Source organism: Quercus lobata, chromosome 3 (genome assembly GCF_001633185.2).
Source record: "Quercus lobata isolate SW786 chromosome 3, ValleyOak3.0 Primary Assembly, whole genome shotgun sequence".
Classification (NCBI taxonomy): Eukaryota; Viridiplantae; Streptophyta; class Magnoliopsida; order Fagales; family Fagaceae; genus Quercus; species Quercus lobata.
The window spans coordinates 52,870,200-52,894,675 of NC_044906.1; the positions used below are offsets into that span (position 1 = coordinate 52,870,200).

A 24,476-nucleotide genomic window follows, 5' to 3' on the forward strand; every position below is an offset into this window, starting at 1 on the left:
ACCATACGTTTAGATTGGCAATATGTACAAGCTACTCAATATAAGCCAATAAAGCCATTAGCCAGACAAAATTTTGATAGGTAAAATACTTCTTTCTATATAGGTGGATTTTTTTTTACTGATTTTTTAGTGTTGAGGTAAGATTTCATTGGCATCAATAACACGTCATTTAGAGGACTTTATACTGTAGCAGTTTCAACACCCCACCTTGTACACCTTTCTGATAAACTATTTAATAAAATAAATTGAAGTCAATCTTGATAGGGAAGACTGAATTTAGGTGTGGAGAGATAGAGATACCAGGAGTGTTAAGGACATATTAATGGCATAAAGATGGAACTGAAACTGACTGGGGCTTTATATTTTTAATAACTTTGTCAAGAAAAAAAAGGAAGAGTGAGATCTAGAAGTTGTGGAACAATATGCAAACCAAGGCTTGCAATTTAAGAATTTTAAGTACAACAATCGGTGGGGTCTCAATATTTTGGGACATTGGATTATCCTAATATGTGAAGTGTGAACTATCTTTTAAAGGTGCCACTACAACAAAAATAGTTTACATATATTATGCTTCAACGATCAAGAAAGGCAGTCTCACCCACCACAGAAGAATTGATGTATGAATGACTTTGAGATATCATGTTGGTGATACTTCCTCCACTAGCGATTTCTTTCCTTCGACTTATTATTATAATTATCGATCAGAATCCACTACGAAGTTGATGAATGGATTTGTAAATTGATTGTGGGCCTCGTCTAACATCATAAACACAGTGTTTGTTCGAGTTGCAGAGTGACCATATAGACCCCAACATTACAAAAATTCATCTGGAAAATTCATATGAAACTGACAGCCTTCTATAAAACTTTTATTTTTATTTTTTATGGGTTCTACTATTTTGCGTTGAACAATCCAGCATTTTTATCCTAGTTCTAAAATATCATCATAGCTTTATTATTTTAATATACATGTGATAATATCTTCCTCTAATATTAAGGGGCAATGATAAAATATAAAGAGGGTGAAGATAGTAACTGCCTTTAATATTCTATTATTATTGGTGAAAAAAGCAATATTCAACACAAACGATCTTATCCTAGATAATAATAAAAAATTAAAAACCAATTTTTGACATAAGAAAAATTGGTTCAGAGTGTTTAATTTGTAAAGATTACTGTTATTTCCACAAACTCATAGTGACACATGATGTAGAAAGTTTGATTTTTACCCTTATTATTACATTCAAAATGTCAAATTAATACTTAAATTTCAATGATGAGAATTAAATATGATAAAGACAAAGTTTTTAAAAGACCCTTATGTTATTTTTTTTTTCTTATACTGTTGGATAGTTACAATAATGGGAATAGTGGGAGGAATAAATATTGGACTTCTTTTTTGGAAAAACTTAAAAAGTCACTTAAGTTACAAGGCTCTTGGCCTAGCATGTTGTTGTTGCCATTGCCCTGTTCCATGGTTTTACTTACCACACTCAAATAATTTAACTTGTGGTACAGTTGCCAATTACTTAACCCTATACGAAGATTGGCAAGGTATCCACATAGTAAGCTCGAATTTGAAACTTGTTAGAGACAAAGTCACCTATAAGGTTAAAAAATAAAAATAAAAATAACTCTTAGGGTACGTTTGGTACACTGAATGTGGATTATAACAGGAATGATAATTTTTATTACTAGGAATAAAATGCGTTGTAATGGAATAACTAAACCTATTCATTAGTTTGGTTGCGAGTTGTAATATTAGAATAAAACTTATAATCTATTTTAGGAAAAATCTCATTCATACAATTATATTTCCTAGAAAATAATATATTTTAAATTTTAGAGAGATGAGTTATTTTTTTATGATTTTTTTATTTTCATAATTGTTAGGTGGATATGGAAAGTTTATTTATTTGGAAATATATAAATGTTAGAAATTATTACATCTACTAAGGAATAACTATTACAACCCTTTTAGAGAGGAATAGTTATTCCTCATTTTAAAGAATAACTATTCATAAGGAATGACTATTCCCTGTAATAAAAATATAACCAAACTATTGAATAGTTAAACTATAAGAATAACTATTACACTAGTCGCTAACCCGTGCGATGTACGGGAAAACTATTGAAAATAGGATTTTAAAAAGAGAATTTTATTAATTTTAGTTTATATCAAATATTTATTTATGGTAGTTTAAAATATTATTTCAAATCTTCATTTCATTTTATTTTAGTTGGAATAACTTATATAATTAAATGAAATGCTTATAAATAAGAGATGACATTAATAATATACTATATATAGTTAGTGATTATTCAAGATATCATTCAAATATGACAATTTTTTGGTTTTTAAAAAAGAACAATATTAATGCATTTAAACACAAAATACTATATTGTCCAATAGATATTACAACTTAAAAATTAAAACATGAGTAGTGATTTTTAATGGATTGGGGTAATAGCACAACTTTTAATAGAAAAAAAAAATTTTGATTTAAAATTTTTTGGAGTATCACTATAGTAAAAATGCCGAAAGGAAGCAAGAAATTCTACTGAAAAATGCTACAAATACATTTGGTTTTTTTTTTTTTTTTTCAATGAGTAGGTACATTACTGTTTAGTAGAGTCTTAATACATGGGGGATGCTCCTCCATCCAATACATCATTGTCTAGCAAACCCAGCCAGTTCTTTGCTTCAAATGCTATCTTCTCTGTTGGTCCGTTTGTTCAAGGAAAGCCACAAGAGAAAAATATATTCCTAATAGAAGAACCAACTACCAAGTAGTCTAACATCATTAAGGATGTGGCCAATGCTCAAATTGGTAGGTCAAGCTGACTTTACTTCATCTACTGGACTATTAAATTCACACTCTATCTCTACTGCTTGAAGCCCCAAATCCATAGAGGCCATGTACACCTTTCAACAGGCTATCTAGACTGATTATTTCTCTAAGCTTCCATATATTCCACAGCAAGTGTACAGGTTGTTTGCACCAAATCCACTACTAACTTCAAAGTTTCATCCACATGCCTTTGGTTTCGATTTGACCATAATAGCCAACCTCCACCGCAACTAATACAATCAACTGGATTGGTTAAAACAATTATCAAATACTGGGAGTATAAAAATACAATCAACTGGATTGGTTAAAACAATATATCACATACTGGGAATATAAAAATACAAAACTTGGTATTATGTATATGATACCGTTGAAAGATTTAAATATCATTGCAAGCTTCCTGAATTCCACCCATCACAAAAGCCACGGCTTACATCAAATTGGCCTTTGAAATCTTGATCTCCTTCATCCTTGGAACCTGGAAAATCAAATTTCTGGACTAATTGAAAATTTGTAAATATTTCCAACTATCATCTAACGATGAAATTATTATATCTTTTCAAGAATAAAAAGGAAAACAAAGACCAAACGTTCTATGTAGCAAATTTGAAACCTATCACCAAGAAAAAGAATTAAACCTATTGGAAATTCATTAATTGGTACCAATGCAAGTAATTGGTACGCTAAAATATATTGATGAGTAGATAATGGTCACGATGAGAGAATAAAACTTTATAGGAAAAAAATAATATGAATAAATTACTTGTGTATGCTTTGAAGCTACTACCATCTCTATCAAATTTTGAGGAGAAAAATAGAATGAAATATATTAATAAAAATAATATATAAATTTTATTATTGATGCAACGATTTCTCTAATGTTAAAGTGAAAAAATAATATTCACTCTCACAACAACTCAAAACATTTACTTAATATATTATATCATCCATACCATCCAGCTACCACTTCCATTCCGGGTGATCATCTCTAACCACCCTCTAAAATTTTGTGGTTGCCTATGTTTCTTGCCCAACACAAAATTCTGCTCCCTACCTTTAAACAAAACTTCACAACTTCGCAAATAATTCTTGTCACATTTAGAGATCTCAAACCAACCATTTTCATTGTAGAAACCAAAATACACACTCAATAGTTCCACCACTATAAATTATACAACAAATTGAGCTATAGCAAATATTGGTAACACAAAATCTCATAAAGGATTTAAAAGTATATTCCAAGAGGAAAAAAACAACAAATTTTTAATACAAATAGTTAGAGTCTACCTTTTAATTTGGAGTATGTACATGTTTTCTTAAAGAATATAATCATGTGAAACTTGAAAGCAAGTTCAAAGAATAGGTGCAGTACATAAAAGCCAGTCATACATTTAAGTTGGAGAAAAAAAATCCATCCTGGTTCAATTGAAAAAGCATAAAAAAAAATGACAGTCATGTTTTTACATCACACAAAAAATGACATTGAGAAAATAAGGCCAACAAATACATCTCACCCTGATTAAATCAACAACACAGCATCACATTCCCTACTTATCTTCCTCCTTACCACTCTCCATGTATTATGACTTCTAGAACAACAACAAAAAATCACTTACAAATTTTATCAAACGGCTTGTGTACGTGTAAGAAAAAAAAAAGCTTAATGAAAAGAGAGAATTTTAAAAAGAAAAAAGAGTACCATGTTATAGCAACACCAGCATCTGAGCATTCTATCAAACACATGTTCAGCAATCTCAAACAACTATACTAACCAACCCCAACCTTCCAAAAAAATTCCCACAAAATCCAAAATAGTGGCAGCCCCAACATAACATTCCATAGGCTATCATATAATAAGACCCAGAGATTATAATAATTTATAAAAAGGGAAAACCAATGTAAATGAAGACGACAGTGACACTATATATCAAACCAAAACAAACCCAAAATTGAAATCAAATAGAAGAATCCCAGGAAACAAAAATCCAATAAAAATTGCATAACCAAAAAAAGGGAAAAAGAAAATCCAAACCAATGTAAAATGAAGATGAGAAAAACACTATATATCAACTAAAACAAACCCAGAATTAAAACCAAATAGAAGAATCCCAAGAAACCAAAAATCCAATAAAAATTGCATACAAAAAAAACGGAAAAAGAAAATCTAATTACAAAAATTTTGTGATTCTTCTTTGCCATAGATTTGACAACAAAGTAAGAAGAAGAAAACGTGGAAATCTGCAAAGAAAAAAAAAAAAAAAACTTAAATCCAGAGCAACCCGCAACCCACAACCACAAACCAACAAAAATTCCATGAAAACAAAAACAAAAAAACTTAAATCCAGAGCAACCCACAACCACAAACTAACAAAATTCCATGAACAATTGAAGTGGATAGAAAGAGAGCAATATATAGAAATTAAGGAGAGTAAAAAACATGTTTTAATTACCTCAAAATAAAACATGATGGGCTAGATTGAGCGATGATGGAGAGGCAAAGAGAAATCGATGTAGTGGCGGTGATCCATGGCGGCAGCGGCGGCGGAGGATTGAGTTTTGGCATTTTGGAGAGGTTTTGGGGTTAACTATTGGGGATAAGAAGGGGGGTTATAATTTGATAATTATATATATATATATATATACGTTAAGGAAGAATTTAAAATTAAAAAAAAAAAAAAAAAAGAGGTAACGTGAAAGCTGATGGGAGGGGGTGTGGGGGATTAAATGTATAAATGTTTAATATAATAAACATAAAAAAAATTAAAAAAAAAAAAAAAAAAAGTGACGTGGAAAATTATGGAGCTAGCAGAGATTTCGATTTTATATAAATATATAGATAATGATGATGATGGGCTAATGCTAACCCAGCTAAGAAGCAGCTTTGTGATGCGTACTGTGCAGTATCAATGCAAAACCAAAACCAAAACCGCGTCCCATCACCCACAATGATATAACCCAAAAAAAAACAAAAGGGTTAGGTTGAGTCTGATTCTGACAACCAAAAAATTCTTGTCCTTAATATTTTTTTCTATGAGTTTTATTTTTGGTAGAAAATTTGTGATTGAGTTATTACTATTAGGACTAGGAAAAACGCTTTTGAATTTTGACAGCTATCTCTTAAAGCCAACAACTGTCCATAGCTGACTTGACTAGTGGACCTTCCTATGCTACTTCCTCTCCGACTTTGGAGAAATTATAATTTCTCCCGACTTTGGCCTTACGAAACGTATCACTATTCACTTCTCACTATATATACAAATCCAAGTTCTCAACCATACTCATCGATCCCTTCATTTCATAAGCTCTTCTTACTCGTATTTTCAATTACCCTCTTTCATATTTCCATGGCTTCTTTTCCTCCAACATTTCCAGTGATGCTGATGATCAGTACTCTTATGCTTGGTTCTTTAATATTGTCTGCCTCTGCTAGTAACTTGTACCAAGATTTTGATATTACATGGGGTGATGGCCGTGCTAAGATACTAAACAGTGGCGAGCTTCTTACTCTCTCCCTTGACAAAACCTCTGGCTCTGGATTCCAATCCAAGAATGAATTCTTATTCGGAAAGATTGATATGCAACTCAAGCTTGTCCCTGGAAACTCTGCAGGCACAGTCACTGCCTACTATGTGAGTTCTCCTGCTATATCATCATTTGCCTCAATCTTCTATAATACAATTTTATTTATATATTCCATGCTTCAAGGTATACTAATATATATCATCTTTTTACGTGTGAATTTACAGTTGTCCTCAAAAGGGTCAACATGGGATGAGATAGACTTTGAGTTCCTTGGCAATTTGAGTGGTGATCCTTACATCATTCACACCAATGTGTTCAGCCAAGGCAAGGGCAACAGAGAGCAGCAATTCTATCTCTGGTTTGACCCAACTGCAGATTTCCACACCTATTCTATCCTTTGGAACCCCCAGCGCATCATGTAAGTATCTACAAATCCACCTTTCTAAAATGTTTAATACCAAGGACACAACATTTTTCGCAGTGGAACATAATTTGTTGTGATTGGAGCAACATTACTTTTACCTGAATAATATTTTTGTTGTGCACCAATCACGACAGTTCATAATAGCAGCTGTAAAAACCATTGTATTCATAGACTTACTGTTTCAAAATTGTAGTCTTCCGTCATTTTATTTATTTATTTTTGATAAGTTGTACAAGCTAATGAAATTCTATGTTCTCTGTTTCAGTTTCTCTGTGGATGGCACTCCCATAAGAGAGTTCAAGAACCTGGAGTCAATTGGTGTACCATTCCCAAAGAACCAGGCAATGAGGATCTACTCTAGCCTGTGGAATGCTGATGACTGGGCCACAAGGGGTGGGCTAGTCAAGACAGACTGGACACAAGCTCCTTTCACTGCCTCCTATAGGAACTTCAATGCCAATGCATGTGTTTGGTCCTCTGGAATATCATCCTGCAGCTCAAGCTCTCCCTCTTCTGCATCCACTAGCAATGCGTGGCTCTCACAGGAGTTGGACTCAACTAGTCAAGACAGGCTGAAATGGGTTCAGAAGAACTACATGATATACAATTACTGCACAGATACAAAGAGATTCCCCCAAGGCCTCCCTCTAGAATGCACCAAGTCATAGGGAACAGAAAAGAAAATATATTAGCTTGTACATCAATTCTTTTATTTTTTGACATTCCCATTTGATTAATTAATTTGTATGCGCCAATGATATAATCAAATTATTTTATTCTTTTCATTTGTCGCCTATTTTCATATCACAGTATTGTCTATTATTTGACTTTGTTCAAAGCTGCAAACCCATTCTGATTAAAACACACACATTTAGGCCCAACCCATTCTAAGCTAAAGAATAAAAATAAAACACAAGGCCAGTCTAACAGTTGATCTGGCCCAGGGATAACCAACCATAGTTTAGCCGACTGATCCAGGGCTTCAAGCCTAATGGTGCAGTATGGTTTCTAACGTGTGGTAACTGACCTTGGTGCATACATATTTTAACCCATATTTGATAGGTCAAAACCAAATACACGAGTTAACAACTGTTTGCCAAGTCTGCCTATTGTTTTTCCTCAACCAAAAAAAAAAAAATTCTTCTTGTTGTTAGTCTATAAAGTTAACAGAGCATCCATAGCAGTAAAGCTAAAAATTCAGCTTTTTAGTTCCACCAAAAGTTATTTTATCTATTTTACCTATATACATGCTGCAGCAGTAGATCTATTTTAGCTTTCAACACAATAAAATAATATAAACATCATAATAAAATAATATATCCCACTACCCAAAAAACATCCACAGTACCAACCACTTTTACCATCAACCACAGCCATAACCACACCCATAACCACCACCACCACCGGCCACAACCACCACTCTACTTTGGCAACCACAACACAACATAGACAACCCCATCACCACCAGTCACCACAAACCACCAACCATGACAACCACAACCACAACCCACAACCCACAACCCACAACCACAACCACAACCATAAACCACAAAACTCATAGCCAAAGCCAAAATCATCCACCACCACCACAACCAAAATCCACAAACCCACTATCAAAATCATCCACCACCACTACCATAGCCAAAATCAACCACCACCACCACAGCCATCAAACCCATATGAAAATACATAAAAATAAATAAATAAAAAACTCAATCACAGCAAAGAGAATAGAGAGATGGGCAGTAGCGGTGGCTTGCGGCTTAGGGAGGACAGTGTCAACATGGGTTTGATCAAGTGGGCGGAGGCGTGGGTCGGAGACGTGGATCGGTGACTTAGGGCTTGGGTCGGCTTGGGCGGTAACGTTGAGGCCGGCGGAGGCGTGTGTCAAAGGCTTGGGGCTTGGGTCGGCTTGGGCCAGTGACGTTGAGGTCGGTGGAAGCATGGGTCGGAGAGCACGGAGGCGTGTGTCAAAGGCTTGGGGCTTGGGTCGGCTTGGGCCAGTGACGTTGAGGCCGGTGGAAGCATGGGTCGGAGAGCACAGAGTGACTGAGAGAGAGAAAGGCAAGAGTGACTGAGAGAGAGAGGCAAGAGTGACTAAGAGAGAGAGGCATTTTTATTATTTTAATCACCGGCCAAATAAAATAATATTTTTTTTTAGCTCTTATGAACAGTGCACATCATCTATAGATGTGCACTGTAGCAGCGGAGCAAAAAAAAAAAAAAGATTTAGCTCCACTGCTAGAGCATCATTTTAGTATTTGATGAGCTAAAATTTAGCAATATAGCAATATAGCTACACGGCTACAAATGCTCTTAGGCATAAGAGCATCTCCAATAGGCATAAAAAGTAATAAAGATTAAAATACTTTTCTTTCATTCAAAGCACAGTTAATTTCCAAAATATATCCAATTCATTTCGGTCCATATCAAAGACCACGTATCATAATACTACAGTTCAAACAAATATTACATTCAACTCTTTGATTCCTTTCAATAAATTTACACTCTTGTTTGATCCATGCTTAAAATAAAAATTGGAACTTTCTAAATAAACAGAATCGGAGAAATTTATAGTATTTCTATAAATAAATTAAAACCACTTTTTTCTTTAAATATAGGTGAAACTACACTATTAGTCCCTGAAGTTTGCCCTGTATGCGCAATTGGTTCCTCAAGTTTGAAGCGAGCATAATTAGTCCCTTAAGTTTTAAAACTGAGTTGTATTGATCCTTTTACTAATTGCTGTTAACGGTGTTACTTACGTGGCTAACGAAACAATGACTTGACATTTTTTTTTAATGATGTGACATGATTTTAATTAAAAAATTAAAAAAAAATAGTTTCCACGTTAGATGAAATTGAAATCATATTTACCCATTAAAAACAAATCTGAGATTTTTTTAACAAAGGCACGACAGAGAGAGAAGGGGAAGAGAGAGATTTGCCCATTTCTTCACCAGCTTTCTTTGTAGTAGTATACAAACTAGCAGGCCGGTTTGTTTGATCTTTTTCCGAAAAGGGTACCTTAGTATTAAGTCCATAAACTGAACTAGACGAAGCCCACACAATTGCAGGTTGTAGATTCACAAATTTACAAACTTCTAACAAGCTAACAAAACCAGCAAGATTACCATGCATATAAGATAGGATTTTCCATAGCATACCTCACTCCAGCTTGAGCTGCCAAATGCAACACATGGGTAAAAGTCATAAGCTCAAAAAGCTTCTTCAAAAGCGTCATGTCATTGATTTCTCCTTCTACAATGAAAACTCCCGAACGCTCCAAAAGCGCTTGCCTTGATCGCTTCAACGTTGGGTCATAGTAGTCATTGAAATTGTTGATGCCCACCACACTGTCTCCGCGCCGCTTGAGTGCGGCGGAGACATGGGTTCCGACGAACCCGGCAGCTCCGGTAACGACCACGGACATGCCACCTTTGCTAGAGCGGACCCGAGCGGAGGTTCGGACCCCTTTTTGCCAAGTGGGTCCTCCCCAATTGTTAGTTTTGAGAGCTCGGCGAGTTGGGTCATCGGATTTGGACCGAAGATGAAGATCGGAAAAAGACAGAGAGGAAGATTAAGTCGAAAAAAACTAAGGCACAATTTTTAACTTGGCAAATCTCTCTCTTCCCCTTCTTTCTCTCCATCGTGCCTTTGTTAAAAAAATCTCAGATTTGTTTTTAATCGGGTCAATATGATTTCAATTTCATCTAATGTGGAAACTATTTTTTTTTTTTTTTTAATTAAAAACATGCCACATCATTAAAAAAATGTTAAGTCATTGTTCCGTTAATTACGTAAGTAATACTGTTAATAGTAGTTAGTAAAATGATTAATACAACTCAGTTTTAAAACTTAAGGGACTAATTGTGCTCATTTCAAACTTGAGGGACCAATTGCGCACACAGGGCAAACTTCAGGGACCAATAATGTAGTTTCGCTTTAAATATATAAGCTAAAATAGTCAATGAGAAATTGTAAGGAAAGACAGGAATATTCACTAAATAGTAAAAATTGTATTTTAAGCAAATCGCTAGCCATGAAAAATGTTAATTATTACATTTGGCAATAGCATACAAGGTTTCAATATTTATATAAGAGACTAACATAGTCAACACTCAACATTGAAGAAGACCCAGGTTCAACTCAAAGAAAGAGGAGTTTCTATTATGTTCAACAGTTGTTCGATCTATCAAAAATTGTTGAACTAGATTCCTATAAGGTCTTGCAAATGATCTAGTTAAGCCCAGATTCGAGGGACGACTAAAACAGGAGAGAGAGAGTGAGAGCTATTTGTGTTTTTATCTATTTCACTATCATACTGATATTGAAGAAGTAGACCTGAAGATGGTATTCTTGGTGAATAGTAATCAACGGTGAAGCCCCACGTTGCTATTATACAAACCTGTTGCTGTAAAAAAAAGCTTCAAAAGGTTCTTGAAGTTGGTCGGAGGTTCTAGTCATAATTGCGGATGTGTTATGAAACATTCAGATAGTACAAGAGTTTAGAAGTTGAACATTTTGCATTACAATGTGCATTTGGGATTTGAACGACAATCAACTTTTTGAAAATAATCTAACTTGTAGCTTTTTTAAATAAATTAGTTTTTTGCTTTTGTAACACATTTAACATAAAAATTGCCAAAAACCATTTCTTTCAATAAGTACTATGCAAATAAGTTATTTGAATTTAGCAAACTTCAAACACACATGTATGAAGTATAATGTATAAATAACCAAATACATTATATCCCAAACTTTTTTTTTTGGGGGCAATCATTAATAAAAATGGTCCGTTTGGATACAAGTAAAATCACAACTTATTTTACTGAAAACTGAAAACTGAAAACACTATAGCAAAATAATTTTTAAATGTATGAAAAAAAAAAATGCAAACATGGACGCAGAAACGTGGATCCAAACTCTATCAAAGTCACTCAAGTAAAGGTGATGACTACTAATATTTATCCTTGCAAGTTAAGGTGACTGCTAATATTAATCCTTGCACCCAAATAAATGGCTATCACAATCCCACCAGTGACCCTAGAAGCCAGCCGTAGACACCAAAGCCACTTCCACATCTTTTTATTAATCAAAGCACGTGCCAATGGGACGGTTAAATGAAGTATTTATTTTGACCCTCTACCTCAAGTAAAATATTCAATATCCATCTTACCAATTTAAATAGAGAGGACAACCTATGTATGGCATATAATTAATTCCGGTAGTGATGTGATGTTTTCTGTAATCAACTAATCTCTATTTGAAATTGTTAAGTTGCTTATATTATATTAATATTGCTGTAAAATTCATGTATGAGTGGTGTGATTAGTTTATTTTTTCTTTTGATACATAATTGGGTCTAAATTCATTTGTTTAAGCTTTTGAGACAATTTTAGGCTAGTTGCAATCTCAATTTCGTCTTCTATTAATGTAATTAGGGACCTAGCTAGAGATAAAGTCTGCTTAATATGTGTTGAATATGCAATTGAGAAAGAAGGCATGAAGCAAAGCAATACAGAGACAAAGAAAGAAGAACGGCACAGCTGTAGTGATGATCAAAACAACAGAGTCCACAAGCAAAAGAAGAAAGGAAAGATGAAAGCAAAACAACAGCAGTTGACTTAAGTGATTGGCATGTGGGACAGCAAGCACGTGAGGATGATTAAGAAATGTACAACTGTATTATTAGAGTTAGTTAGTCTGTTAAGAGTTAGTTAGATTGTTTTGATTTCCCATTTTAGCTCTGTAAACACGTATATAAAGGCAGAGCTTCAGTGTAAATTTAATTCAATTCATTTTTCATTCTAATCAATTCAAGAATAGATTTTTCTCTCAAAATAGTTTCTAGAAGCTTTCTTTAATATGGTATAAGAGCTTCAATAGTTCATCAATGGCTTCCGTCTCTAACGCTGCTTCAGATTCTGAAACTCTTCCAAATGCTTATGGTACTGCGAATCGTAGATCATCCAATCAAGCTCCTTCAATGGATGATGTGAATACCAATCCTTCGAGCCCTTATTTCATTCCACCATTTGATGTTGTTCTGGTTTCTCAATCGTTGATTGGTCCAAAAAATTATCTCAGTTGGTCGAGGGCTGTGTTTCTATCTCTCAGTGGTAGGAACAAATTTGGCTTTCTTGATGGTTCAATTTCTACACCTGATCTCTCCCATCCTTTGTATAATGTATGGCACAGAGCAAACACCACAATTCTTTCATGGATGGTGAATTCCTTGAGCAAGGATCTAGCTACCAGTGTCATGTACATTCACACTGCAAGGGAATTGTGGATTGACAAGCGTGATAGGTTTTCTCAGCCAAATGTTCCAAGATTCTTTGAAATTCATAAAGAAATTTCGAAACTTTCACAAGGTTCCTTATCTGTGAGTTCTTATTTCACTAAGTTCAAGATTTTGTGGGATGAACTTGTGCATTATCAATCCTTTTCTGCTTGTACTTGTGTTTGCACTTGTGGTTCTCAAAGAAATCAATTGTGTGCTCAGCAAAAGGATCAAGTTTTTCGATTCCTTATGGGACTCAATGACAGTTACTCCACTGTTACTAGTCAGATTTTAATTACTGAGCCACTACCTGCTTTGAACAAGGCATATTCTTTGATCTTACAAGAAGAAAAACGCAGGCAAGTTGGTCAAGCTGATTTGGTCATTGAACCCAACAGCTTTATATGCTAATAACCCTAATTCAAAAGGGTTTCAAGGTCATCAAGGATGGAATCAGGTTCATCAAGGCTGGAATCAAGGTGTGCCTCAGGGTAATCAAGGTGGAAAGAATGGCAATGCAAAGAAGGAAAGGCCTGTGTGCACTTATTGTGGAATTGTTGGTCATGTAGTAGATAAGTGCTACAAATTGCACGGGTACCCTCCAGGATATAAGTACAAAGGGAAGGCATTGGCTAATCAAGTTTCTAGCAGTGGCAATGGTTCATTTGGAAATTTCTTTTGCAACAATGGTGGTTTTGGGAATGTTGCTTCCCAGCCAATGTCCAATTTTCATAACCAACCTGATCAGATGCATAATGCACCACAATTGACCATGCCACAGCCTCAATTCAGTGCAGCCCAGTCTCAATTCAGTGCACCTCAGTGTCCCATCACTCAGAGTCAATGTGAGCAGCTACTTTCCTTCCTTACCTCTTAGTCCAATGGCTCTCAGGCTTCTCATCACCAAGCTGCCTCAGTTCTGTCTCCACTGAATGGTGCTAATGCTGCTAGAAGCCCTAGTTCTTCCATGCCTTATCTTGCCAACTTTTCAGGTAATCCCTTCTGGTTGCCTCCAAATTTTTCCCATTCCATTTTTTCTGCACATATAGTTGATAGGCATGCTCATAAAACCAATGAATGGATCATTGACACTGGTGCTTCAGATCATATGGTTCATTCAGTGTCTTGCTTAACCTCCATTACTTCCACCATTAACACTCATGTCTACTTACCAAATGGAGAAAGAGCTTTAGTTACTCACATAGGCACAGTTCATGTCTCAGATCAACTCACTCTCTATGGGGTTCTTTGTGTTCCTTCCTTTACTTTTAATCTCAAATTAGTCAGCCAACTCACTAAAACATGTTTTTGTTGTCTTGTATTCTTTGGTTCCTTTTGCTTTATCCAGGACCTGGCCAATTGGAACATGATTGGACTAGGTAAAGCATCAAAAGGCCTTTATCTTCTGCAACAAAGTCTTCCACCTTCATCTGTTCTTGCTGCCTCTTCACAGATACCTATTTCAATTCCCTCTGTTAGTAATAATTCTGTCAATAATGCTGATTTGTGGCATTTTCGTTTAGGGCATCCTTCTTATGCAAAATTGTCATTACTCAATAAGTTTGTATCTGGTTTAAATCCTAATAAAGCAGCTTGTTGTGACATTTGCCATTTTGCCAAACAAAAAAGGTTATCTTTTCCTAATAGCAGCCATGTCTCTCATTGTCCTTTTGATCTTGTGCATTATGACCTTTGGGGACCCTTTTCAGTTCCAACTATTGAAGGTTACAAATACTTTCTTACCATTGTGGATGATCACTTTAGATGTACTTGGGTTTGTTTACTTAAATCTAAGTCAGAAACATAGGCTCTTGTTGAACAATTTTCTAACATGATTGAAACACAATTTGGTGCAAAAATCAAATGTCTTAGAAGTGATAATGGCACAAAATTCTTTATGAAAGATTTTTTCAAATCAAAAGGTATTTTGCATCAATTAACTTGTGTTGAGACCCCTCAACAAAATGCAATTGTTGAGAGGAAACATCAACACATTTTAAATGTTGCAAGGGCTTTGAGGTTTCATTCTTCCTTGCCTTTGAAAATGTGGGGTGACTGCATCCTCACTGCAGTCTATCTCATCAATAGGCTACCCTCTAAACACTTACAAAATAAAACTCCTTTTGAAATGCTCTTTCAAACATCTCCTTCATATGTCCATATGAGAACTTTTGGTTGTCTATGTTTTACTTCCACACTTTGTCAAAACCGGCACAAATTTGCACCAAGAGCAAGAAAATGTATTTTTTTAGGATATCCCAGTGGTATTAAAGGGTACAAGGTCATGGATTTGGCAACCAATTCCATTTTTGTGTCTAGAGATGTGATTTTTTATGAACACATTTTTCCTTTTGCTTCTGGATCTTCTTCTTCCTCTGTGCACCTTCATGATTCTTCCTCTATTCATTCAACTTCATTTGTTTTCCCTCTTTCTGTTCCTGATTCTTGTTTTTCAGATTCCACTTTCTTAAATGAAAGTCCAGCTATACTCCCTGATTCTGCAAATAATGTTTCTGCAGATCAGATTTCCATTTCTCCATTACCTTCCCCACTTCCACATGTCACTCCACTTGTTTTTGATTCTGAGCATGATCTTGTTTCTATGCTTGTTTCCAGGCCTCTCAGAAAATCCACTAGATCACATAACCCTCCATCTTACCTAAAGGATTATTCTTGCAAATCTGTCACCTCCAACCCACCTAAACCTTCCACTGGCCTCCCTTATGACATTTTTGCTTGTCTCACCTATTCCAACCTTAATAAGCATTACAAGAAGTTTGTCATGGCAATTGATTCCACCTCCCCTGATTGGAGAGCTGCTATGGATAAGGAGATTGCAGCTCTAGAACTTACTAACACCTGGTCCTTAACTTCTCTCCCTCCTAGCAAGATCCCTATTGGCTGTAAATGGGTTTTTAGGACTAAGTATAAATCTGATGGATCTATTGAAAGGCATAAAGCTCGTTTAGTTGCCAAAGGATATACACAAAGGGAGGGTCTTGACTACACTGATACCTTCTCCCCTGTAGCCAAATCTGTTTTTGTCAGGATGGTGTTGTCTTTGGCTGCAGTGAAAGGTTGGGCTCTTCACCAAATGGATGTGAACAATGCCTTTCTTCATGGTGATTTGGATGAAGAAGTTTACATGAGCCTTCCACCTGGTTTTCACAGCAAGGGGGAGTGTGCTAATGCCTCAAATTCTGGTCCTTTGGTTTGCAAACTCAACAAGAGTCTATATGGCCTGAAACAGGCCTCTAGGCAATGGTTTGCCAAATTCTCTTCCACCTTGTTGAATTTTGGTTTTATCCAATCCAAGGTAGATTACTCTCTCTTCACATACACTAAAGGTGCTTCTTTCACTGCTTTGCTAGTATATGTAGATGACATTTTGCTCACAGGCAATGACCCTAGCTGCATTACTGACTTGAAGCAATTGCTTGATACTAAGTTTGGCTTAAAAGACTTAGGCTTATTGAAGTATTTTTTGGGTTTAGAGGTTGCTAGAAGTGAAAATGGTATAAGTTTAAACCAAAGGAAGTATTGTTTGGAAATTTTGCAAGATACAGGCTTTTTGGGGTCTAAACCACTTAGAACTCCAATGGAACAAAATTTACATCTTTCAAAGGATGCGGGCAAGCTAATTCCAGATGCAAGTCAGTACAGAAAACTAATAGGAAGATTACTCTATCTCACCTTAACCAGACCTGACATCACTTATGCAGTGCATAGGTTGAGTCAGTTTCTAGCTGAACCAAGAGAGCCTCATATGCTGGCAATCAATAGAGTGCTGCAATACTTGAAAGGCACTCCAGGCAGAGGATTGTTCTTCTCCAGCAACTCCACAATGCAAGTAAAAGCTTTCTGCGATGTTGATTGGGCAGGTTGCCCTGACACCAGAAGGTCAATCACAAGTTACAGTGTGTTCTTAGGAGATTCCTTAATCTCATGGAGGTCCAAAAAGCAAAGTAAAGTCTCTAGGTCCTCAGCAGAGGCAGAGTACAGATCAATGGTTACAACAACCTGTGAAATTGTGTGGGTTCTTCAATTACTGAGAGACTTAAAGGTTGATCATCCATGTAGTGCTCAGCTTTTCTGTGACAACCAAGCTGCATTGCATATAGCAGCTAACCCTGTCTTCCACGAGCGAACAAAACACATAGAAGTTGACTGTCATTTGGTCAGGGACAAGATAACAGAAGGTGTGATTAAAACTTTTTATGTTTCAAGTCAATTTCAAACAGCAGACATTTTCACCAAAGCTTTAGGATTTCCAGCTTTTAGCAAGTTGATCAATTGTCTGGGTTTGATTGATATTTACTCCCCAAATCTGAAGACTTCAACTAGCCAAGTCAATGATTCTGTGAATCATGACTTGAGGGGGAGTGTTGAATATGCAATTGAGAAAGAAGGCATGAAGCAAAGCAATACAGAGACAAAGAAAGAAGAACGGCACAACTGTAGTGATGATCAAAATGATAGAGTCCACAAGCAAAAGAAGAAAGGAAAGATGAAAGCAAAACGACAGCACTTGACTTAAGTGATTGTCACGTGGGACAGCAAGCACGTGAGGATGATTGAGAAATGTACAGCTGTATTATTAGAGTTAGTTAGTCTGTTAAGAGTTAGTTAGATTGTTTTGATTTCCCATTTTAGCTCTGTAAACACGTATATAAAGGCAAAGCTTCAGTGTAAATTTAATTCAATTCATTTTTCATTCTAATCAATTCAGGAATAGATTTTTCTCTCAAAATAGTTTCCAGAAGCTTTCTTTAATAATATGTATCCTTCTTCTTTAAATAAACTTGGTGTTTATCATGGGAAAAAACCATACTCAAAACTAGATTTTGATATATATGAAGTATACATCATATTAAATAAAAAAACTGACTTACAAATTATACAATTTGAAATTGCATAAATATAGTTTTTTAACTTTACTTTTATTCAATTCAATTATCTAACTGTTAACTTTGTTCAATTAAGTCTTTTTGTTAGTCTCTGTCCAAATTGAGTGGTCAAAGAGCCATTAAATGACATTGTTTTGTATTTAACAAAGTTAAATTATTGATTTGAACGGAAGTAAAGTGAGAGGATTAAAAATTGAATTTTATACCAAATAAAATTTTGATTTTGAAACGCCCCAACCCTCAACCAAAAAGAAAAAAGTAATAAAAAATAAAAACTTTTTGGCAATGAGATAAGATCATCTGTTTTTAATGTCTTAGCCGGTGTTAACTGCAGCAGTCGGTGCAAACGCATGTACATATCTTTTTTTTTTTTTTTTTTTTTTGGTTTCCCAACCGGTATCCGAACCCACTGGGCCGACTAATCCGGTTTCGGAGCGGGTCCCGGGGTTAAGGTTTTAAACTCCTCCCAACGGGCTTGCGGGGGATCGAACCTTAGTTCGCCCTACCAAGTCTAGCCCCTGGCACCACTAGACCAAGACACCGTTGGTGCATGTACATATCTTCTTCTTTTGACTTTTATTTTTCAACAAGCAACAAGCATATATCTGCTAGTGATGCAACACCCAACTCGTCTCATTAGTATCAAATTATCGCGTAACGCAAAACCGCGTCCGATGCTCGCTAGGACTAGGAAATTAAGGCGGAATTTTGAGTTCAATTTGACAGCCAATATCTTGTAACTCGCCCAACAACTGTCCATAGCTGACTTGACTAATGGACCTTCCTATGCTACTTCCTCTCCTACTTTGGCCTAACGAAACGTATCACTATAAATACCAATCCAAGTTCTCAACCACACTCATCGATCCCTTCATTTCATAAGCTTCTTACTCATAGTTTCAATTACCCTCTTTCATATTTCCATGGATTCTTTTCCTTCAACATTTCCAGTGATGCTGATGATCATTACTCTCATGCTTTGCACTTTAATATCGCTTGCCTCTGCTAGTAACTTGAACCAAGATTTTGATATCACATGGGGAGATGGCCGTGCTAAGATACTAAACAGTGGCGAGCTTCTTACTCTCTCCCTTGACAAGGCCTCTGGCTCTGGATTCCAATCCAAGAATGAATATTTATTCGGAAAGATTGATATGCAACTCAAGCTTGTCCCTGGAAACTCTGCTGGCACAGTCACTGCCTATTATGTGAGCTCTCTTGCCATATCACTATTTGTCTCAATCTTCTATAATACGATTTTATTTATAAATTCCATGCTTAAAGGTATGCTAATATATATATCATCCTTTCATGTGTGCAGTTATCCTCAAAAGGGTCGACATGGGATGAGATAGACTTTGAGTTCCTGGGCAATTTGAGTGGTGATCCTTACATCATTCACACCAATGTGTTCAGCCAAGGCAAGGGCAACAGAGAGCAGCAATTCTATCTCTGGTTTGACCCAACTGCAGATTTCCACACCTATTCTATCCTTTGGAACCCCCAGCGCATCATGTAAGTACCTACAAATCCACCTTTCCAAAATGTTAATACTAAGGACACAATATTTTTCACAATAGAACATGATTTTTTTGTGATTGGAGCAATGTCACTTTGACATGAATATTACTTTTGTAGCACACCAATCACAACAGTTCATATTAACAGCTGTGAAAACTACTGTATCCATAGACTCCTTGTTTCAAAATTGTCTTCCATCATTTATTTATTTAATTTTGATAGGTTGTAAAAAATAATGAAATTGTATGTTCTCTGTTTCAGTTTCTCTGTGGATGGCACTCCGTTAAGAGAGTTCAAGAACCTTGAGTCAATTGGTGTACCATTCCCAAAGAACCAGGCAATGAGGATCTACTCTAGCCTGTGGAATGCTGATGATTGGGCCACAAGGGGCGGGCTAGTTAAAACAGACTGGACACTAGCTCCTTTCACTGCCTCCTATAGGAACTTCAATGCCAATGCATGTGTTTGGTCCTCTGGAATATCATCTTGCAGCTCAAGCTCCCCCTCGTCTCCATCCACTAGCAATGCGTGGCTATCACAAGAATTGGACTCAACTAGTCAAGACAGGTTGAAATGGGTTCAGAAGAACTACATGATATACAATTACTGCACAGACTCAAAGAGATTCCCACAAGGCCTCCCACCAGAATGCACCATGTCCTAAAGAAATGAACATAATATATAGTTTGTAGTCTCGTAGATCAATTCTTTTATTTTTTCGACATTCCCATTTGATTAATTAATTTTTATGCCATTTATATAATCAAATTCTTTTATTCTTTCTACCCAAAAAAAAAAAAAATCTTTGCCAGTTGTCACTTAATTATTTTCGTATCATGGTATTGTATATTAATTGACATTGTTCAAAGCAGCAAACCCTTTCTGATTAAAACATACACACTCAGGCACAACCAAAAGCTTAGCCCATAAGCAATTTTAGTATTGAAGTGTAAAATGATTGTTTTTAGGAATACAAATCATCTGAATTTTAGTATTGAAGTCTAAAATGATTGCTTTTTAAGAATACAAATCATCTACCATTATTTGTATTCCACTTTATGTTCTATCAATCACATCATATATTTGTTTAACTTTTTTTTTATAAAATAGCCAAAATTTAAAATGGAAAAAAAAAATAAACATATAAAAAGTTGTGATTGGTAAAACATAAAGTAAAACACAAAATGTGGTACAGAGAATTGTATTCTATTTTTAGTTTCAAAAAATTTTTAAATGATCAATTTTAGTTTTTAACAAACTTAAAGTGATCACTTTAAGTCCTTGTGAAATGAAAGGTCTTAAGGGGTGTTTGTTGTTAGTTTGGCCTTGAAAGAATTAAAAGTTATCACTTTAAATGTTATAGACTAAAATCACCCATTAACTAAATTTTAAGGACCAACAATACATATTGATTTTTATTTTATAATAACTTTTTTTAAAGTATAAGACTAAAGTATATGTAGCGTGCATACAGAAAATGATACCTAATCCATTTTCATAACCAGATTGCTCTAGACTCTCGAGTGAAAGAAAACAAAATTGGAAGAAAAACTATTGCCTATCATCTCACACATGAGTCATCAAAAAAAAAAAAAAGATTATGGTGAGCGACATAATAGACAAATGTATTTTCCCTAATTATCTTTTTAACAGTTGTTGGTGCCATGCTAGGACTGGGAAGTGCGGTTTTCATTTTGGCAGCTAATATATATTGTGCATTTCTTAAACCCAACAACTGTCCACAGTTGACTTGAATAATGGACCTTCTAGTTCCTATATATGTCATTTCCTCCTACACTGTAAATTCCAACCCAAGTTCTCGAGAACACCCATCCATTTTATAAGCTTCTTATTCATAATTTCAATTATCCGCTATCAAATTTCCAAGGCTTCTTTCCTTCAACATTTCCCGGGATGCTGTTGATCAGTACTCTCATGCTTGGGATTCTCTGCCTCTGCTAGTAACTTGTACCAATGAAGATTTTGATATTACATGGGGTTATGGCCGTGCTAAGATACTCAACAATGGTGAACTTCTTACTCTCTCCCTTAACAAAGCCTCTGGCTCTGGATTCCAATTCAAGAATGAATATTTAATTGGAAAGATTGATATGCAACTCAAGCTTGTCCCTGGAAATTCTGCTGGCATAGTCACTGCCTACTATGTAAGTTCTCTTGTGGTCTGTTTGCACGGCATGGATTTGGATTTGAATTTGAATTTGAATTTGGATTTGAGGGGCCCCAAATTCAAATCCTTTGTTTGGGTAAGTTAAAAGAAATGGATTTGGATTTAGCCCAAATCCATCTTGGATTTCAGGAGTCCAAATCCATGGATTTGAAATCCTCTCACAAACCCAAGAATTTAGAAATCCCTCGCCCTCACTCTAGTTCTCTCTTATCAATACTTCATCGTCTCTAGAAACTCAGTCACACTCTCTCTTCCTTGTCCAAGCTTTTCTTCTTTCTCTCTTTCTCACAGCAAAGTTTGTCTCTCTCAACTCCGTCACGCTCTCTCTTCCTCACCCAATCTTATAATAAACTAGAAGCAATTTTGACCTACTTGCATGCTTAACAACAATTGATGGAATGGAAATATATAAGGCTGAAGACTACATCTCTATCTCTTTGCGATCTGTCAAGCACAGTGAAATTTGGATTTTTTTTAAATAAATTTTTTCTTAATTATTTTCTTTAGGCATGCATATATCATTGGATGTGTATTCGATCGACTTCTAGAGCGATAATATATTTGCTATAGCACCTTCATCACCTATTCGGTAATTAACAATATTAAATGATAGTGAATTTCAAAATTAAAAGCAACTTTAGTTTTTAATTTGTGTGGGTTTTGTTTGGGTTTCGTTTGATTTGTTTGTGCATTTTATTTCATAGTATTTTTAATGATTTATTTTGAGTTTATCTTTATTTTCTATTTCTATTTTCGTTTGTGGGTTTGTAATGCAAATTATGTGTTTGATTAAATGCTTCTATGAACTGTAGATAGAGCATGTGAATTGTTATATGACTATACTACAATATATTTTATGTTATCCAAATAAATCAGTGATCATCTTGAAATAATTTTCACCAAGGACAGAATCATAACGTGATTAGTACAGTGGTTCTTGTTATAATTATTTTTTAATAGAATTGCCATTGTTTCTTTTGGATTAGTTGTCCAGTATTTTCAATGAGGCTGTTCAACTAAGAATTTTCTTTATTATTTGAGAACCAAAAAGCTTGGAAGAATGGTGTTCATGATTTGTCTAGTTTGTTATTATAGTAATTAATTGTAAGGTAAAACCATTACACAAAATTGACAAATTAATTGGACTAATATTTCCTCCTTTAAATCCAAATGTTAGTTGTTTCCTTTACTTTCTATATATATGGGCCAACTCTAAGGTACCACTTATACCAAAATATTTTAAAAGGTGATAAGACCCCCAAAATTTTATTAAAATGTCTTAAAATTGTAAAATGATAATTTTTTTTAAAGAAAAATATAGTTTGTGTAGGAACATGTTCCTTAATTTTGTGATTTAGGACACTAAGCAAGACATGCGACACAACTAATTTGTGTTATGGGTTGATATTTATCCATAATGGGAAATTTGGGCAAAAACACATAAATCATCCAAAATGAACTATTCTTTATTTATTTTGATATGTTGTTACAAGGATATTGCTTTTGAATGTTTACACTATTTCTCTCTCTCTCTCTCTCTCTCTCTCTCTCTCTCTCTCTCTCTATATATATATATATATATATATATATATTCTATGTTGTCTCCCTCTCTTCTTTCTTTTTTCATTTTTATATGAGCTATCCCCTTCTTCTTCATATTTTTTCTTTATCTATTTGGATAACTTCTGGTCTTATCGGGCTATTCTTTCTTGGTTTTTCATCATGAACGGGGACTTCTGAGGTCTTCCTTACTATTCAAGCATCCATCTAGATAACTTCTAGTCTTATTAGACTATTCTTTCTTGAGTTTTCATTATGAATGGAGATTTCTAAGACTTTTCTTACGGTTCAAGCTTGTCCTTTTGCATTAAATGTGGTGGTGCGAGATAGGTGACTTTCATTAATGTAGAGGTTGTTGTGGAATCATCAAGAAATTTCAGAAAGCTACCTTAGAGAAGTTTATCTTCTATATATGGGATTTACCTCAGTAGCTCGGACACGCCTCAAAACATGAGGCCTAGAAGGGTATTAGGCCTGACTAATGATCCAAGGTTTTATGTTCTTTATCAAAATGGACTAGTCAATGCTGGACTTGTTTCCTCCGTTAGGGCCAATGCTTGAAATAGGCCCAACGTTCATCCCGTTATAATAAAGCACAATATTCACTCCATTACCATTTGGATTTTGTATTTTCCCCCACTTCCAAGACGGCTCCCAAAATATTGAGCCAATAAAAATTCAACTCAATTAAAACTATAAACTCTTTCACTAAAAAAAAAAAAAAAAAAAAAAATTATTATTATGAGTATGTCAAACAATCATTGATAAAAATTTTCTAACATGTGAAAGAGATAAATAAAATTTAAATACAAAAAATTAATTAGCAAATTTACATTTAAAAAAAAATGGTTTTAATAAAAAATTATAAATAATATTTAATTGATATTTACTTATTTAGTGTTAAGAAAAAGACCATTAAAATTTTTTACTTTATATCTCATAATATATTTAGGGGTGACAATTCGTGTTCGCTCGAGTTCATGTCGTGTCAACTCATGAGTATCTGACTATATGAGTCAATATTAACCTGACATGTTTATTAAAAGGACAAAGATTCCTCAACCCTAGCATGATTCATTTATTAAATAAGTCAATTGTGTTAACCTGCTTATCAGATTTTATCAAAATGGAAAGAAAAAAAATTCATATTAACCAAATTGAATTATGAAAAGCCAAAAAAATAAATATTTTTATTATAAAATTCAGAACTAACAAG

General features: G+C 34.9%; 2 protein-coding genes and 1 pseudogene across 2 annotated transcripts; 2 read left to right on the top strand and 1 right to left on the bottom strand.

Annotated features, from left to right (window-relative positions):
• The first annotated feature begins 6,122 nt into the window (after positions 1-6,122).
• On the top strand, positions 6,123-7,545 carry LOC115982187 (xyloglucan endotransglucosylase/hydrolase protein 22-like). Its single transcript, XM_031104721.1, has 3 exons — positions 6,123-6,481; positions 6,599-6,792; positions 7,064-7,545. Exons 1-3 carry the CDS (start codon positions 6,197-6,199, stop codon positions 7,464-7,466), a joined length of 882 nt encoding a protein of 293 aa, XP_030960581.1. The 5' UTR covers positions 6,123-6,196; the 3' UTR covers positions 7,467-7,545.
• Positions 7,546-9,678: 2,133 nt separating this feature from the next.
• LOC115981049 lies at positions 9,679-10,448 on the bottom strand (annotated as a pseudogene).
• An 8,295-nt stretch (positions 10,449-18,743) lies between these two features.
• LOC115982189 (xyloglucan endotransglucosylase/hydrolase protein 22-like) lies at positions 18,744-20,319 on the top strand. Its single transcript, XM_031104723.1, has 3 exons — positions 18,744-19,199; positions 19,313-19,506; positions 19,774-20,319. The coding sequence occupies exons 1-3, from the start codon at positions 18,915-18,917 to the stop codon at positions 20,174-20,176; spliced, it is 882 nt and encodes a 293-aa protein (XP_030960583.1). The 5' UTR covers positions 18,744-18,914; the 3' UTR covers positions 20,177-20,319.
• The last annotated feature ends 4,157 nt before the right edge of the window (positions 20,320-24,476 follow it).

Coding starts and splice junctions, on each gene's coding strand:
- LOC115982189 (XM_031104723.1), top strand. CDS start 18,915: ATGGATTCTTTTCCTTCAACATTTCCAGTGATGCTGATGATCATTACT. Junction 19,200..19,312: donor GCACAGTCACTGCCTATTAT/GTGAGCTCTCTT, acceptor TCATGTGTGCAG/TTATCCTCAAAAGGGTCGAC. Junction 19,507..19,773: donor TGGAACCCCCAGCGCATCAT/GTAAGTACCTAC, acceptor TCTCTGTTTCAG/TTTCTCTGTGGATGGCACTC.
- LOC115982187 (XM_031104721.1), top strand. CDS start 6,197: ATGGCTTCTTTTCCTCCAACATTTCCAGTGATGCTGATGATCAGTACT. Junction 6,482..6,598: donor GCACAGTCACTGCCTACTAT/GTGAGTTCTCCT, acceptor GTGAATTTACAG/TTGTCCTCAAAAGGGTCAAC. Junction 6,793..7,063: donor TGGAACCCCCAGCGCATCAT/GTAAGTATCTAC, acceptor TCTCTGTTTCAG/TTTCTCTGTGGATGGCACTC.